Source organism: Tenrec ecaudatus, chromosome 5, assembly GCF_050624435.1.
Source record: "Tenrec ecaudatus isolate mTenEca1 chromosome 5, mTenEca1.hap1, whole genome shotgun sequence".
NCBI lineage: Eukaryota > Metazoa > Chordata > Mammalia > Afrosoricida > Tenrecidae > Tenrec > Tenrec ecaudatus.
The window spans coordinates 132,729,204-132,747,405 of NC_134534.1; the positions used below are offsets into that span (position 1 = coordinate 132,729,204).

At 41.8% G+C, this 18,202-nt stretch overlaps 1 protein-coding gene and 1 pseudogene across 1 annotated transcript in view; both read left to right on the top strand.

The window, feature by feature from the left end:
* The window catches only part of FRMD4B (FERM domain containing 4B), a 308,744-nt gene that overhangs the window by 249,242 nt on the left and 41,300 nt on the right, over positions 1-18,202 (top strand). The window contains exons 8-11 of the mRNA XM_075549903.1: positions 3,245-3,328; positions 4,990-5,055; positions 8,736-8,793; positions 10,952-11,038. Of these exons, the coding sequence (XP_075406018.1) occupies positions 3,245-3,328; positions 4,990-5,055; positions 8,736-8,793; positions 10,952-11,038 (295 nt within the window). The remainder of the gene's footprint in view (positions 1-3,244; positions 3,329-4,989; positions 5,056-8,735; positions 8,794-10,951; positions 11,039-18,202) is intronic.
* On the top strand, positions 9,157-9,275 carry LOC142449344 (5S ribosomal RNA; annotated as a pseudogene).

Consider the following 18,202-nt stretch of genomic DNA (forward strand, 5'->3'; position numbering starts at 1 on the left):
GTCGGGGTTATGCTTTTTGAGAGAAGGAATCAGGGACTATTGTTTCCATCTCTGTCTTTTTAGAAGCGTTGAAAGAGCATTAGTGTGGAGTCTTTTCTAAATATTTGGTAGAATTTCCTAGTGAAGCCAGAACTTGGTTTTGTTGCAAGGTTTTGTGTGACCCATTTGTCCTCTTCGCTTGTTGTGGGTTTGTTGAGATTTTCTATTTCTGCATGAGTTTGTATGACTTTGCTATGTGCTTCAAAGAATTGGTGTATTTCATCGAGGCTCTTCCATTTGCTACCATGTAGTCATTCATAACATTGGTTCATAACTCTTTATTTCTATCGGGTCAGTTGTAATCTCTCTTCTCTCTCGCTTTTTAAAAGTCTGATTATTTTCATTTTTTCTTCTGTCAGTCTAATTAAAGTTTTATCAATTTTAGTGATCTTATTGAAGAACCAATTTCTGGTTTTCTTGATTCTATAGTGTGTACGTGTATGTGTGTGTTTATTATTCATTAGTAGTATACTGTTTGATAAGCATTGGTTTGGTCAGGAGTGAATGCATGTGTGTGTGTTTGTGGATGCATGTGCATGCTGTAAGATACATAATAAAGCTGGTACCATTTCAACATTTGTTATATGTGCCGTTCAATGGCGTTCACCAGGATTTTGAATGATTTTTACATGAGCTTCTCCCAGAATCTAAGTCTAATAGACCCTACAGAAATATCATGATAGTTTCCTCACAGGTTACCTTCTTAAATATTTAAGGTAATTAGAACATATTAGAAAGGACAAGTGATGACTGGCTCATATGATCTGTTTTCCTTTCTCTTAAGTTCTACAAAGGCCACACCTTTCTCAGAGTACAACCAGAACTTTGCCTTTTTATAATTAATTAGATAACAACTGGCCTTAGATGACATACATTTTAGTTTATGTGGTGCTATTTGAGATACTTAGGTTTCATGAGAAATATATGTTCAAGTCATCATCTATTCAAGTGATTTCTGAATATCATGGATTCGGCCTATTTTTATTTCAGAGGCTGGTACGGAAATTACAGGAAAGAGTAGCAAAAAGTTCTCCCTACGTAAACTCGATTATTGGGTGGAGTGGAGACCCGAAGCTCATCTGTAGACAATTGGACATCCCCTCACAGAAGGGTCACAGGGAAGAGATGATCCAGTCAGGGTGCAGTATGGCACCAATGAGCACACAACTTTCCCCTAGTTCTTTAATGCTTCCTCCCCTCACTATCAGGACCTCAATTCTACCTTACAAATCGCATTAGACCAGAGCATGCACACTGCTATAGATAAGAGCCCTCAACACAGGGAATCAAGGATAGATAGATAGATAAACCCCTCAGGGCCAACAATGAGAATAGAGATACCAGGAGGATAAGGGGAGGGTGGGGGGAGAAATGGGAAATGGATCATAAGGATCAAGATATAACCACCACCCCTCCAGGGAGACAACAACAGAAAAGTAGGTGAAGGGCCACAGAGGACGATGGAAGATATGAAAATAATCATGTATAACTTATCAAGGGTTCATGAGAGAGGGAAGGCGGGGAAGGGGGGGTGGGAATTAGGAGCTGATACAAAGGGCTCAAGTAGAAAGAAAATGCTTTGAAAATGATGATGGCAACATATGTAATGTGCTTGACACAATGGATGATTGATTGTGTGGATTGTGTTAAGAGATGTAAGAGCCCCAATAAAAGTACTTAATAAATAAATCATTTCAAAACCACTCTTATTACAATGAGATCTCTTTTGGAAGAGTAGCAACATTATGTACACGGTTTTATGACTAGTGATACTGTCGCCAGAAAACTGTAGACAAATATATGTTATGAATACAGATGCAAAAATCCTGAACATAGTGCTAGTAAACAGTTCAACAACATATTAAGACTCATACATGGTAGAATATGATGTTGCCTCTAAACATGATTATGGGGATTCTATATGATCATAGATAACATTTTAATGAAATGCAAAGAATTAGTTCAAACAGTTGAAATGTGTACAGTTATCATAATTGTGTAATAACATAGATATACAATATAAATGTACAAGGAAAGCAGCTGTGAGTTTATGACTACAGTAAGGAAAGCGACATTGTGGTTGTTTAGTACTGTGCTGTTGTTGTTGTTTTCAAAGATTCAAAATATCCTTCGGCTTCGTTATCAAATTTGGAGGCTGTCTCATTAGTGTCGATTCTCTTTTGTATGTTGATCACAGAGGTTGTTTTGTTTTAAGATCATTTTGTTGGGGCCTCGTACAGCTATCACAATCCATACATACATACATCATGTCAAGCATATTTGTACATATGTTGCCATCATCATTTTCAAAACATTTTCTTTCTACTTGAGCCCTTGGTATTGGCTCCTCATTTTTCCCCTCCCTAAACCGCCCCCCATCCCTCCCTTCCTCATGACACTTTGATAATTTATAAATCATTATTATTTTTTCATGTCTTACATTGACCAATGTCTCCCTTCACCCACTTTTCTGTTTTCTGCCCCCCTGGGAGGGAATTATATGGAGATCATTGTGATTGGTTTCTCCTTTCTCCCCCCACCTTCCCCTTATCTTCCTGGTATCACTACTCTCATTATTGGTCCTGAGGGGTTTATCTGTCTTGGGTTCCCTGTGCTTCAAGCTCTTATCTGTACCAATGTACATGCTGCTCTGGTCTAGCCGGATATGTAAGGTAGAATTGGAGTCATGATAACGGGGGCGGGGGAGGGGAAGCATTAAAGAACTATAGGAAAGTTGTGTGTTTCATCCGTTGTTATACTGCATCCTGACTGGCTTGTCTCTTCCTTGTGACCCTTCTGTAAGGGGATGTCCAGTTGTCTACAGATGGACTTTTGGTCTCTACTCCGCTCTCCCCCTCATTCACATTGATATGATTTTTGTTGATTACAGAGTTTTAACAGAACCCAACATCCTATATTGCAGCGGTTCTCAACCTGGGGGTTGCGACCCCTCTGGGGATCGAATGACCCTTTCACAGGGGTCGCCCAACTCATAACAGTAGCAAAATTGCAGTTATGAAGTAGCAATGAAAATAATTTTATGGTTGGGGGTCACCACTACATGAGGAACTGTATTAAAGTGTCAGGGCATTAGGAAGGTTGAGAACCATGGCTATGTACTCTCTCAGATTTCATTCACTTGGTGACTAACATGATTATTTTTTAAGGTGACTAACTGACATTTCTGTATTGCTTTTCGTGACAGTGATGAAAATGCTAGGAGAGATTTAAAGACGCTGCCAGCCTTTCCAACCAAAACTCTTCAGGAGCACCCATCCCTTGCTTACTGGTAAGTCAAGTCAAGGTAACCCACTGTCATCACCTCCATTAAGAACCAGATGCTTCCCAGGAAATTAAAACAAAGAGATGTGAATAAAACATCAAAAGTAGGGCGCTAATAAAAATGAGTACAAGAAAGAAGGAAATGCCCCCAAATAGGTCGTGGTGATGATTATACAACTCTTTTTAATGCGATTGCACTATTGAATTGTATTCCATTAAAACTGTTAAAGAAGAAGTTGATATCACCAACTCAGACACCTACTAGTTTCAGGCAGGAAACAAACTGAGGAATGTCAGCCAGGTGGAGGGCAATAGGGAGCAGTAGGGACTGTGGTAAGCTAAAGGGCCTTTACCCTGGAGCAGAGGAGGGAAGGCTGCTTCCTCAGCTGTAGCATGTAGGCACTCGGAGCGGCAGTGAGCTGTAGCTTTCAAGGTTCAGAGTGCACGTTGTGTGAACACAGTGTAGTCCCTGTGTAGTGTAGCCTTAATCTAGCAGAGTGCAGACTTCCCTGACTAGAGGTTTCCTTGTTGATTAAAAATTACTTTAATGACCAAAGATTTCCACTGTGTCCTGAAATTGTTATATATACTGAGTTGTTTTATTTATTTGCATTTTAATGAATCCATAGTGCCTATTTCCCACCCCTCGTCTTCCCTAGAAAATACCTTTGAATTACTTAGAATCCTTTTAAGTATATATTCCTTGCTTTAAGTCTCTGAAATGGAAAGATAGGGTTTTTTCCCACTAAACATCAGGTACAAACTATGTATTCAGCATGGCTAATTTTCCCATGAAAGCTGGGCTATGTTTCACGAGCATGTAGTAAAAAGGAGTGATGAAATCTCTGTTACATCTTGATTCTGGAATCTTCTTAAGAAATTACATGGTATTTTCTTAAGAGACAAATTCAGGCCAATCACCACTGATTACTGGTCTTTCTTTGGAAACTCTGGACCTGGACAAGCTCATGGTTAGATCTCACAGTTATCACAGAGACAAAGATAAAAATATTTACTCTTCTGGGTTACACTTGAGATAGGGCTAAAGAAGTGTCTTGTCTGAAAGAAGATAAGTAACTGAAGGAATTCAAGGGTGACCAGACTTCAGCCTGGCTCTCTTCTTTCCAGTCACCAAGACTTATCCCAGGACAATAATGAAGGAAGTTGTGTCGTTAAGAGGTAACAATCCAGTCACCACTTTCAGATTCAGAGACGTTTTCAATATTTTTAAACCTTTCTGAATAATTCCAGGAGACACTTAAGCATCTAACACTTGATGGTTGGTCCTTTTTAACCAAAGAGAAGGTGGGTCTTGTGTTCGGGACTTCCCCTGCTGTATTCTCTAACTTGCATTTAATACGCATATTTTGTTTTATTGCCTCATTAAACTATAACAAACGATATTACTTTTGCATCGGAGAAATTGATGTGTTTCCTTCTTTCAAGAGCTGACTTTTTTTTTGTATTGTTGCTCATTGATGTGACAAAAATCATGATGAGATAGGCAAAAATGTCTGATGTTCAGGAAAGCTTGTTCTTCAGAGACAAAGACCAAGTTGATGTAGACCTTCCTTCTCACATGTTCCAGGACCACCTGAGAGTCCTGATTGAGTCTGTCTCCTGTAGCCTCGCATTGACACACACTGCTTATTTTTCCTTGTCTTACAGTGAGGACAGGGCCATTGAACATTATGTGAAATTCAAAGGTCTGACTCGAGGTCAAGCTGTGGTCCAGTAAGTATCTTTATTTCCTTTGGCTTAAGTAGAATCCTAATATTCTCCATTTCAAGAAGTCATTTGAAATGATCTCTGCCAATCGTGCAATTGATACCCATGCATAGAGACCCTGGAGGACAAAGAAGAACTGCGCCCCCCCCACCCCCCCACCCCCCCCCCCCCCGAGAGTTTCCACGCTGTGAATCTTTCAAGGAGCAGCTAATGCATTGAACCTACCAGCCTTTGGGGTAACCGCTGAATGCTAAGCCACTGCGCCTCCAGGGCCCCTTCCCTATTCACTGAACGTCTTTTTGTTAAGAACTGCCCACTTCCAGTAAGCCAGTTGTAAAAGGGCAGTTGTATATGGTCCATCCCACTTATATAAAATAAACAGGAAAATGTATAAAGACCAGTTTTAGTAGTTCCCACGTGGAAAGGGAGATTAGGCAGGCTGGAGTATCCCTCACGGTGATGGGACACTTGGCCACAGATCCTCATCATGGTTGTTCAGCGACCGCTTGTCCCCACATGCTGAATGAGCCCTTCCGAAGGAAGTTTGTCTGGGTTCCCTGTTGTCTTTCTTATCTTCTTCTCCTTCAGATTTTATTTAGCGATTTATTTTGTGGTTGTAGAGAACATACAGTGCAAAACATGCATTAATACAATTGTTCCCACACGTGACACTGAGTCCATTCTTCAAGTTGTGGGACTATTTTCTGAATTGCTGCTTGCTCCTTTGCATAAACCCACTGCGCTCCCGCCCGGGTTCCTATCTACACCTTTGGAGTTGCTTTTGTCCCTTCGATCCTAGATAAATGGTTCTTAAAAGAGTACAATACTCAGGACAGACCTTGTTCTCTGGTTAAGCAAAACTATTGTTCCGTTTTAAATGAAGGGGTAGCAGAAGCCCTGAGCACATTCTTAGGCCAATGAACTAAGATGGCCCATGAAAACACAGTCCCAAACATCCCAATCAAGGACCCAAATCCCATGGGGTATTTGGTTGTACCACCAACCAGCAACTCCTCTGTTGCTATTATAAATCTATCACACCATTTTTGCCAATTCAGGTTTTTAGGGGTGTACAACTTAGTGACAGCGATGACGGCAATCAGCAATGTAATCTCATTTCATTATCAGAGTATCTGCTATCTTCTAAGGAGAAAGCAGAAGTTAGTGGTCCTTCAGTGGAGCCCTTGACATTTGTTAACTCATTGTTTCCTCAACTGGGGCCATGGAGTGAAACACCCTTGCCCTGCAGGATTCTAGTCCAGGTTTGATGAGCACATTCCAAAGCATCCTTGCTTAAAGATAAACCCTTTCCTGATCCCTTGGTCATTATCTTTTCGTTCAAATACAAGCGAAGAAAATGATGCTGGAGTTAAGGCTCTGGAAAGTAGAGTTAGGCGACTCTGTGAATCCTGGTTGTGTAATTTAATTGGTACATGACCTTAATAGGTTTATTTAAGCACATATTCATTCACGTGTAGGCCAAAGGTTTAAAAATGATCAGTTTATTGATTGTGAAGTCCAGATAAGTTTATTGTTACCAATCAAGCCCAATTGCCTTTGGGTCAATTTTGGTTCACAACAAGCCTATATAAGGTTTTGAGGCTATTAATCTGGTAGAAGCTGCTAACCTCAACTTTCTCTCTCCAACCAGCTGGTAAGTCTACAGTTAGCCAACTAAGGCTTGCCTGACCAGGGCTCCTAACTTGTATTAAACAGGATCCTTAATTCCTTGAGGGGGGGGGGGGGGTGTTGGGGGGGGGGGGTCTTACACAATTGACTCCATCCCAAAACACCTTCAGGGTACACAATAAATTCTTGTTGGTTTTGAAAAGCAAATGACTGGCTTCTAAAGAGTCGTGGTGAAGAAGTGTGCTTTGCATTGGGCTGCTACCTACAAGGGCAGCAGTTCAAAACCACCATCTGCTTCTCAGGAAAAAGATGAGGCTTTCTACTCCCATAAAGAGGAAATCCACAGAGGCAATTGTACCCTATCTTATAGGGTCGCTATGGGTCAGAATCAACTGGATGGCAGGACATTTTTACTCCTGAAGACTGGCTCCCTCTTCTCTCATCCACATCCATCTTTTTTAAAATGCAAAGAATTCCAGGGTGGTCCTGGAAAAGTAGGTATTTTGGTAGTGGGTTTTTTTAAATCATTTTATTGGGGGTTCATACAACTCTTATCAAAATCCATACATACATTGATTGTGTAAAGCACATTTGTACATTCATTACCCTCATCATTCTCAAACATTTGCTCTCCACGTAAGCTCCTGGCATCCGCTCCTCATTTTTCCCCCTCCCTCCCGGTGGTGGTGGGTTTCCACAGCGATGTTCATTGCCTGTTCTTTCTTTCTCCCCGCTCCCCCCTGTTGTTTGGATGGAAGTTCACAGAGAAAATTAGTTTTCCATTCCACCAATTATTGCAGATTTTGTTTCCTAACATGAGTTGGCGTTCCCACCATAGGACAGCCCTTTAACTGCTCTTTTGGAGTCCCCGTGCCTCCTTCTGCCTCTTTTAAGCTAGGGTTTCGGCAAAGTGTTTGTTTAGTTGTTGATGTGATGGTGGTTACAAAGGTATTTATTTCAAATAAATGCTTTAGTGTTCTCTTCTTGGTATATACATCGTATGTTCAAAAGAACAAAGAAAAGCAACCCTCAAGGTACATGTCAGAGACATGCTAGAAGCACAGTGTTGAAGAATCTTGAGTGTGGCAGTCCTGAGTTCAAATCCAGGCAACATGACACACCAGCCTAGTGGCTGTTCCCAAGCCGTCATTTCCCTAGTTAGAAAGGGAGGAAAGTACCACCATCAGCAGCAGTGCCCCCCTCGGGCTCTCATCCTGATGAAGTGAAATCTCTCTCTCTCTCTCTCTCTCTCTCTTACATACACACACACACACACACACACACACACACACACACCTGCAAATAGTCAGTGTTCAGTAAATGCCCGCTATTGTTACAGTTATGTAAAGCAGTCCTTGTTGGATACAGATTCCGCTATAAGTCAGAATTGATTTGATGAACTTCATGGCAGTGACTTTTGGTTATTTTTTTAAATAATAATTATGCCAATTGATAATAACATTGCTTTGGTGTTTTGAAAGTCAGGTTTACTTTTAAAGTCACACTTATTGAGGTAAGCCAAGTTTACCTACCAGAAAATTTTCCCTTGAAATATGCAGTTCAAAGAACATTGACAGAAGTTTACAGTATGTAGCCTGTATCACAATCAATATAGAGATTTTTTTGTTATTGTGAGAAAATTCACCAAAGTGAATTCTCATTGCTTACATTAAAAATAATTGTATTTTGAGATTATATTATACTATCATATGATATATTTATTAATACTTATAAGTGGAAAATAATATTTCCTAGAGCTTTTTGACTCAAAGTCTGCTAACAACCTTCTAAGTCAAATCAAAGCCTCTGCTCTCCCAGTGATTCTGACTCATACGGCACAGAGTACAGCTCACTACACCCCCAGAGCTTCTGCAGACCTTGGGCAGCATAACCTAGCTTACGCTCCAGAAAGTTTTACTTGATTTCTGCTAGAGTAAATCATTAGTCATAGGGATATGAGGACAGTTGATACAACTTTTGTTTCTTTAATTGTTTTTCGCATCCGGGTTCTCTGAATATTTAAATCAAAGGCTGTGCTATGTCTTCCTTCTCTATAGGTATATGAGAATAGTAGAAGTGCTACCAACGTATGGAGTCCATTACTATGCAGTGAAGGTAAGGAATTATGTTAAGTAATGATAGATTACAACCCTTCCTACTCAGGATGGTCTTTCAGCTCCTTCCCCTCCTCTCCTCCTTCCCTCCCACCATCAAAGTCGGTTTCGTTTGGTATGAAAGTTTTTAACTTGATTGTTGTTGTCTAATATAAAAAGTAGTCGTTTACAATAGTGGTCCTTTTGAAGAACTTCCCTTAACATATTGTCTTCCAATTTCATCAACAAGTAGGATGCTTGGCGAGAGTGACTGAACAGCACTAACATTCTAAAACCATGTAGACCTGAATGAGTGGACATGCAAACTGTCTCTAGAAAATGCAGCACTTAGGGTAGGGTTGAATTTTGTTAAAAAGAACAGCATGTCTACTGCCATAGCACCCTGAACGCTCCCGATCTCGGCTGATTTTGGAAGCTAAGCAGGGTCAGGCCTGGTTAGTACTTGGATGGGAGACCGCCTTTGAATACCGGGTACTGTGGGCTTAAAAGAAAGAAATGGAAAAAAATGAGGAAAAAAATAATAACAGCACAGTTACATCTTGTCATTTTTAGCCAATCATAGACATATTCATTTTGCAAAATATTTGATCTGTACATAAATTTCTCCCCAAACCAAATGAAGCCCAATGCCATTTAGTCCATTCTGAGTCATAGTAACCCTACAGGGGAGACTAGAACTGCCCCTAGGCTGGACCTCGTTAGAAGCCCAGACTGCCCCCTCTTTTTGCCTACAGAGTGGCTGGTGAGTTTGAACAGCTAGCCGCCCAGAGCTTAACCACCCTGCATTATTGGGAGGGTATATCTTCCTCATACTTACTGCTATGGGGTCGATTCATAGGGGCCCTGCGGACTGGGTAGAAATGGCCGCACTGGGTTTCTGAGGCTGTCACTTTGACCGGAGCAGAAAGCCTCCTCTTTCACCCAAGGAGAGGGGCTGGTGGGTATGAACTGCTGGGCTGCGGCTAGCAGCCCAGTGCATAACTCATTACGTCACCCAGGCTCCATGCTCTCCCAAGGTGACGTTTAATGCTCAAATATTCAGGTTATCCTCCTTTGGTGCCCCTCTTCCTGTTGCTATCTTGGCTGGCTTTTCTCATTTGCCCGTTGTTTTCCTGTCAGACTGCACCAGTCTTCTGTGCAAGGCTCATGCAATCGCCAGTTCTCGTCAGCAACCTCACGCGATGCTGAGATGTTGTGGGATTTGCACTGTGCTTTGATCAGTATGATTCGTGCTACATAGTTTTTCAGATGTCTATAAGCAAAAGAAGATGGATAAATATTTTATGATACACAAAGATAAAACGTAATGTTAAGAATAGAGCTGTTAAATAAATAAAAGAATAGAGCTGTTGTTGTTTTTAAAGGGAATGTCTTCCATTCTGAAAACGCTAGGTAGGATTGCTGAGAATTGAAATCCACTTAATGGCAGGATTTGTTTGTTTGTTTGTTTGGGAGGAGTTGGTTAGGCACTAAATAAATGAGCTAATTCAACTCTAAGGTCTACTGATTTTTCATTGTATCTGAGTATCTGTCTAAGCTTAAGGTTTTCTTTCTTTTTTGTGAACACATTCTTTCCCCTGGCAAAATCAAAAAGACAAATATATACAGAAAGATCCAGAATATGACTTACTCCTATGTACTCTAACTGCTTATTCAAACCTTCTGTCATTTAACTATACAATTCTTCAAAAGAATTTTTCAATAGTCCCATATTCGTTATAAGTAACCAACAAGATTTGAAACTACTTTTCCTAGCTTCATAATTCTTAGAAAACGTCCCTTGCCTTCATTGATAGTTAATAATTGAGAGAATCTCAAAGAAATTTTTAATGACTAACTGGCATCGCACTCTGAATTCATTCTTAGCTGAATTTGTTACACTTTTTTCTTTTTTTCAGGTATTATTTTAAGACAGTAATGCTCCGTTCTTTTTGACGATATGAACCGTTTGGGTCTGTTTTGCATTCTGGGTCCTCTTTGAAGGAATGAGAAGGCATGACTAGTAATTTAGGTTTTTGAGTGATGTTTTTGTTTACCAAGTCAGCCAGCTTTAGTTTGGCTTGCTGACACTTGTTAGGGATGACATTGGTAACATTATTGCATGGCCTCCGGAAGAGTGAACAATGAGGTCTTGGTTCTTATGCTTTTCCATCTTTTAGGACAAACAAGGAATTCCTTGGTGGCTTGGTGTCAGTTATAAGGGAATCGGCCAATATGACTTACAAGACAAAGTGAAGCCTCGAAAAGTAAGTATGAACCATTTCAAGACTTTAAGAGGAAAGGCTACTGACCAACCTTCAACTATCCTGCAGCTGACTAGGCAACCGCCAAAGGCCCCGGGCACTCTGGCCAAAGAGCTTCCATGCATGAAGCCATGGGGTCAGAGGAGAGCCAAAATAAGTATCAATATTTTTTTAGACATCGTCGACATACCATTACACAACAGCTCGACTTCTGGCCATTTGTTCCAAGGAAATCGTCATATTGATGTGCAGAGTCAACAAGGATGTTGATCTGAGTGTAGTTTCCAAGCACATACCATTTGGTTTCTAGGTTAAGATCTTATGAGCAGTATGATGTCACTTGCTTTATAAAGTGTGTGTGTCTGTGTGTGCGTGTGTGTGCGTGCGCGCGCTCGTGTGTGCGTGTGTGTGCGCGCGCTCGTGTGTGTGCGTGCGCTCGTGTGTGTGTGCGTATGTGTGCACGCGCACTCGTGTGTGTGCCTGCGTGTGTGTGTGCGCGCTCACGTGTGCGTGTGCGTGCGTGTGTGTGCGTGTGTGTGCGCGCGTTCACGTGTGTGTGCGCACGCGTGTGTGTGTGAGTGTGTGTGCGTGTGTGTGCGCGCGCGCTCATGTGTGTTGGATGGACAGGAAGATGGGAAAATGATGAAAGCATAGGACAAAATGTCTGTCTGCTGGTTACCTGCTAGTATAGTGATAAGTAGCCATTGACATCTTTTGTTTCCTGTTGCTTCATTTTTTTGTAGTTAATCATGTCTGAATTTTATAATGAAAGTTATTTTTTTTATTTTAGTAATTTCATTGGTATTAATTCACATATCTTACAATTCAGTGGTTTAAACCTATTAGAAAGAGTTGTGCATTCATCACCACGATCAAATTGGGAACTTTTCTGAAAGCAAAAGACAAAAATCCCAACAATAACAAACAGGAAAACCTCAACTGACAGGATAACAGAAAATAATAAAAAAGCAGAACAGACTTAAAATGGATCAAAGGGGAGCACACATGATAAGTGGTTAAGTTTTAACCTAACTACATGCATCTACGTTAGCCTACTTCTCAGTGCTCTGTGCCTGACAGCAAGGCCATTCACCCCCTGGGCAGTGGTCACAGGGGATTCACAGGAGCTTAATCTAAGTAAGGAGCCTGCAAAGGGATTTGGGACTTTCATTGTCATCCATAATCTGCGGTACACCGTGTGCTCAGAATTTAAGCTCTAATACCAGTCCCTTCTCTGGTCTTGCATTTTATTATGTATGATCCTTAGATCACATAGGCTGGTGTGCCTCTTCCAGATGGACTTAGTGGATCCATCACTTAGATGACTGCTTGTTTTAGACGAGCCTTTAAGATCTTTGACTTTCTAACCAAAGTTGCTTCTATCTAATACATGGCCTGTATAAGTTGCATTTGACTGGAAAATTGTTGCTAAACTAATATAGACAGCCCAACATTTGCCGATTCGAATAGTCCAGGTATCACAATTTAATTTTGACACTGAAAGTACAATACATTTTGCCTCTGCACGAATGAATCATAAATATAGAGCATCACTAGGCTGCCCTTGGCCTACTCGGTCAGCGTCATAATGATTTAAGGCTTACTCATGCCGCCCTGGCTTGCGCCCTCCCTATTGCTTGCTGCCATCACGGGGAGGGAAACGATTGCCTCTAAGAACAGACTGCGGTCAGTCTCCCTGGGCTATCCCAACCCGACATCACAGCCCTTAACTACCACCCCATACGGCTGCCCGTCGCTTGCTTTAATGGGTACTGGAAAAGCAGCCATATTCTCCAGACAGCGGCTGGTAATCACACCCAGCTCTGTTCCTGGCCCTCAGTCAGGCACTCACCATCTTCCTTGGAGGGCTCAGAGTAAACGTCACCCTGTGTTTTCTGGCTGTGAGCTGACAGAGATGGTCCCCCAGGGCCGCACGGACCCCTCCCAAGCGGGAGCTCTGCTTTCTTCAGTGAGTCCAAGGCAGCGGTTCTCAACCTATGGGTCGTGACCCCTTTGGGGGGGTCGAACGACCCTTTCACAGGGGTCACCCGATTCATCACAGTAGCAAAATGACAGTGATGAAGTAGCAACGAAAATAATATTATGGTTGGGGGTCACCACAACATGAGGAACTGCATGAAAGGGGTGCAGCATGAGGAAGGTTGAGAACCATTGGTCTAAGTGTACATTGAGGCTCATTGCTGAAATTTCCAGTGGAATCGTGAAAAATCAATCAACACTCACTGTCCACCTTGAGAGGCATTAAGTGCACACTTAGAGTTTTGTCTTCATAAGTTTTGAGACCAAGATTGATTTAAATAGAAGTAATTTTTTCATTTCCAGAACTTCCTGGACTCATGTGAGTCTTACCATTCCTACTAAAGGTCTGGTTTTAAACCAAATTTCAAATGAGTTCTATAATGTTCATAGTAAACAATATCCCAATTTTTCAAATATTTAAAAGAATCCCTTTTATTTATACTGTGGGTTTTTTTCTCAAACCCCCCATATTTTATTGTAAAATACAATTTGTCCTTGTGAACATAGCTATGGTGATGTTTAATAGATAAATCTGGTCAGGAAGCCCACCTGCTACCCCTAAGCCTCCCCGTGTTAACCATTGTGAGAGAATGAAATGGATTCATTTAGACTTTTTTTTGTCTGAATTAAGACTTTTAAAGTAGAGAAAAATCATCCATATTTTTGTATGCCTTGCCTAATTGCTCCAAATTTCTGAAAACTACAGTCCTCCTTTTATTCTTTTAAAAAGCTGCCTAGTATTCTGTTATATACAGATAAGTAATCTATTTAACCACTTCCCTCTGGTGGGCAGTATGTTGTTTTGTTGTGTTGAGAGGAGGGGCATTTGCGCGGGGAACACAGGTCTGATTGCCAGCCAGTGCCCCTCCAGCACAGCCGCGACCCCTGTCTGTCACGAGACTTCGAATGGTGCTATGATGCTGACCAGGTTCTAGCAGCAGTTCTAGACTGAGACAGACTAAAACGATGGTGCTGGCAACATCCTTCTGGAAATCAGCCAGTGAAACAAGCCCTGTGGATGGCAGCGGACCCATCTCCATCCAACCAAGGGGTGGTATGGGGCAGGCAGCTTCCTCTGTCGTGCCTGGAGTCACGACCCATAGCAATAGTTATTTCCATTAGAGGGTGTTGAGAATAGCAAAGAATCCCAACCAAACCCAAACGCACTGACATTGAGTCCCTTCTGACTCATTGACGCTCTGAGGCTGCAAATCGTCATAGGAGCAGATAGCCACAGATTTCTCTCTAGGAGCAGCTAGTGAGTTCGAACCACCACCCTTGAGGGAAGCAGGCCATGTTCACCTTACAGCCCCGTTAAAACTCCTAAAGCAAATAAACAAGACAAAACAAACAAACAAAATTAAAAACAAAAAGCAAATAAATTTACTTTATTCATGCTATAGGACCAATATTGCCCATCAGGAATTCTTAAAAGAGGTCTCACTTATGCTATTTTTTTCACTCATTTATCCTCTGATGTTTTTACTTTAAGAAATAGCATTTACATCTCTTGTTTTGTTTTTTTAACTGAACCTTTTATGTGAGATTATAATTTAAATTGACTCACAAGGAATTTCTTAGCTAATGTGGCTGGCTAAGATGTGGATTTTCACAGAATATAAATGCATCCTCTAAAAAGATCTCGGCTCTCTCCCACAATAATGGTGAATCAGAAGCTGTACAGTAAATACCGCAACTAGGTCCCTCTCTGTTGCTGGTGACTCATGGTTGTTTTCTTTTTTTATTATTCCGCGTTTCATAGAAATTGGCAAATGCTCTCTTTTTTTATTCATTAAAGGATCATGTTATTGGGGGCTCTTACAGCACTTTACAACAATCCATGCACCAATTGTATCCAGCATATTTGTATATACGTTGCCATCATTATTGTCTAAACATTTACTTTCTGTTGAGCCCTTGGTATCAGCTCCTCTTTTTTTCCAGACCTCTTGATAAATTATTATTATTTTCTTATCTTACACTGACTGCTGTCTCCCTTCCCCATGGTTTCTGTTGTTCGTGCCCCCCCCAGGGGGATGGTTATGTGTCGATCATTGCAATCAGTGGTTCCCCCTTCCTCCCACCTTCCCCCTACCCTCCTGCTATCAATATTCCCATTCCTGTTTCTGGATTCCATGTGTGTGAGATCTGATCTCTTAGCTAGCCTGCAGTGAAAGGCAGGACTGGGGTCATGATCAGACTCGGGGGTGAGGAAGCCTCAACAAATCAGAGGAATATTGTGTGTTTCCTTGGTGCTTTACTGCACCCTGGTTGGCTCATCTGTCTTTGTGACCCTTCTGTGAAGTGATGTCCAATTATCTGCAGATGGGTTTGGGGCCTTTGATCCGATCCCCCATGTTCTCAACAATATGGGTTTTTTGTTTCTTTGTTTGCTTATTTGTTTGTTTGTTTTGTGTCTTCTGATGCCTGTTACCCAATCCCATCGACACCTCATGTTCACATAGGCTGGTGTGCTTCTTCCATCTAAGTTTGTTGCTTCTCTGCTAGATGGCTGCTTGTTTAACTTCAAGCCTTTAAGACCCCAGGCGCTGTATCTTTTGATAGCCAGCCACCATCCACTTTCTTTACCACATTTGCTTGTACAGCCGGTTTGTCTTCAGCCACTGTGCCAGGAGGCTCAGCATGGCAGAATTCCAATTACTAGAACAAAGTGTTCTTGCATTGAGGGAGGCTTGAGCAGAGGCCTGAAGTCTGTCCACTACCTCTGTGTGTTGCCATATAGATATATGTACGTAGGCCAATACCTCTATTTTTATGAATTAATGTATAAAAAATATGTACACACCTATGATTATACCTCTATCCATAGCTTTCCTTCCTAGACCTGGCTTCTGTTTCCTTTTACCTTCCCCCTACCTCACCTTCACACTTGCCCTTCTTCCACCTCTTGACACTGATTATAATCTAGTTTGTTCATTCCACCATTTAGACAAAGCTCAGAATACACTTGCTTCCCCCTCCCCCTCAATTAACTGAATTTTTCTCTTTTCAAGACATGCCAGTCAATTTAAATAGGGCCTTAGGACAGGCCATCGTGTGCCAGCTTGCTGGCCTCCTCACACTCCATTGTTTCAGTGTGTCTTCATCTTGTACCAGTCCCTGGCTACCTCCTCGACACTAGGATTTGTCTTTACATATTCATTTTGTATGTCGAGTTTAAATGAGGGAGGATGTCCACCGCCCCCTCTCCCAGCTCAGTGTGCACTAATAGAAGACTGCATAATTGAAAGGGTGGTGAGCGCAGGCTTTGAAAAGGAGGATCCTGCTGCAGCTGTTTATACGGACCTGTGCACCTAATGAGCAGGCAGCAATGAGGGTTAGACTGGCAAACTCTAATGGAACAAAGGCTGCCCAGGGAGGGCCCTGGTGACACCGCAGTTAAAGTATCCCCTTGTTGCCAAAGGGTTGAAAGCTCAGACCCAGCAGAGTCTGTCTGACGAAGATGTGACAATCTGTTTCCAGGAGGGTTTGCAGCCTTGGAAACTGAACAGGGCAGTTCTGCTCTGTGGTACAGGTTTGCGCTGAGTCGGACTTGACTCGGCAGCAATGATTTATAGAGGCCAAAGCCACATGCCTTGTGGTTATGATTATATGGCTTCAAAGCAGGCCAGAAGGAGGAGATTTACCAAGAGTCAGAAAGCAGGCTGAATTCTTCGGCATACCATCAGTTCCAGCCTTTGCATATTGGGGGCTGTCTTTCTTGTAGCTCCCAGAGGACTCTTCACGTCTCTCGGTTTATAATTGATTTTATTGTTGGTTGTTCATATATACCCTAGGACATTCACCTCGTCAGCAGGGTCTCTATGCATCATTTTGAGACATGACATGCTGATGACATGCTGTGAGCTGAGCAGCCATTTCCAGCAACTCTTCTGATTAGTTCCTCCTCAACATAAACTCAACTAGCCCCTGCATACCTGTCTGATCTTTTGATTTGATTACAGTCTATGTGATCCCACATAGGTAGGTCTTTCAAAAGCACAATGCTCAAGGAAGACCTTTTTAACTAGTTCAGCTAAACTATGCTCTTTTTTGTTTGGTTAGTTTGATTTTTTTCATTTTCCTTTGGGTAAAGCTTTACCAAGCAGATCAGTTTTCCATTCAGCAATTCATACACATCTTGTTTCATCCCATTGATTCCAATCTCCACAATGTCACACCAAGCACCCCATGTCCTCCTTGCCTTTCCTTTTTCTTTTTGTTTTGTTTTTGTTTTAAATCATTTTATTGGGGGCTTGTACAATTCTTATCACAATCCATGCATCCATCCATTGTGTCAAGCACATTTGTACATTTGTTGCCATCATCATTCTCAAAATATTTGCTTTCTACTTGAGCCCTTAATATCAGCTCCTCATTTTCCCCCTCCCCTTCTCCCTCATGAACCCTTCATAATTCATAAATTATTATTTTGTCATATCTTACACTGTCCGACATCTCCCTTTACCCACTTTTCTGTTGTCCATCCCCCAGGGAGGAGGTTATATGTAGATTCTTGTAATCAGTTCCCCCTTTCTACCCCACCTTCCCTCCACCCTCTAGGTATCGCTACTCTCACCACTGGTCCTGAAAGGATCATCTGTCCTGGATTCCCTGTGTTTCCAGTTGCTATCTGTACCAATGTACATCCTCTGGTCTAGCCAGATTTGTAAGGTAGAATTGGCATCATGATAGTAGGGGGGAGGAAGCATTTAAGAACTAGAGGAAAGTTGTATATTTTATCGTTGATACTCTGCACCCTGACTGGCTCATCTTCTCCCCACAGTCCTTCAGTAAGGGGGTGTCCAGTTGCCTACAGATAAACTTTGGGTTTCCACTCTGTACTCACCCTCATTTACAATGATATGATTTTTTGTTCTTTGATGCCCGATACCTGATCCCTTCGACACCTCATGGTCACACAGGCTGGTGTGCTTCCTCCATGTGGGCTTTGTTGCTTCTAAGCTAGATGGCCGCTTGTTTATCTTCAAGCCTCTAAGACCCCAGATGCTGTATCTTTTGATTGCTGTGCACTATCAGCTTTCTTCACATTTGCTTATGCACCCATTTGTCTTCAGTGATCATATTGGGAAGGTGGGCACCCACTGATACGATATTTTGTTCTTT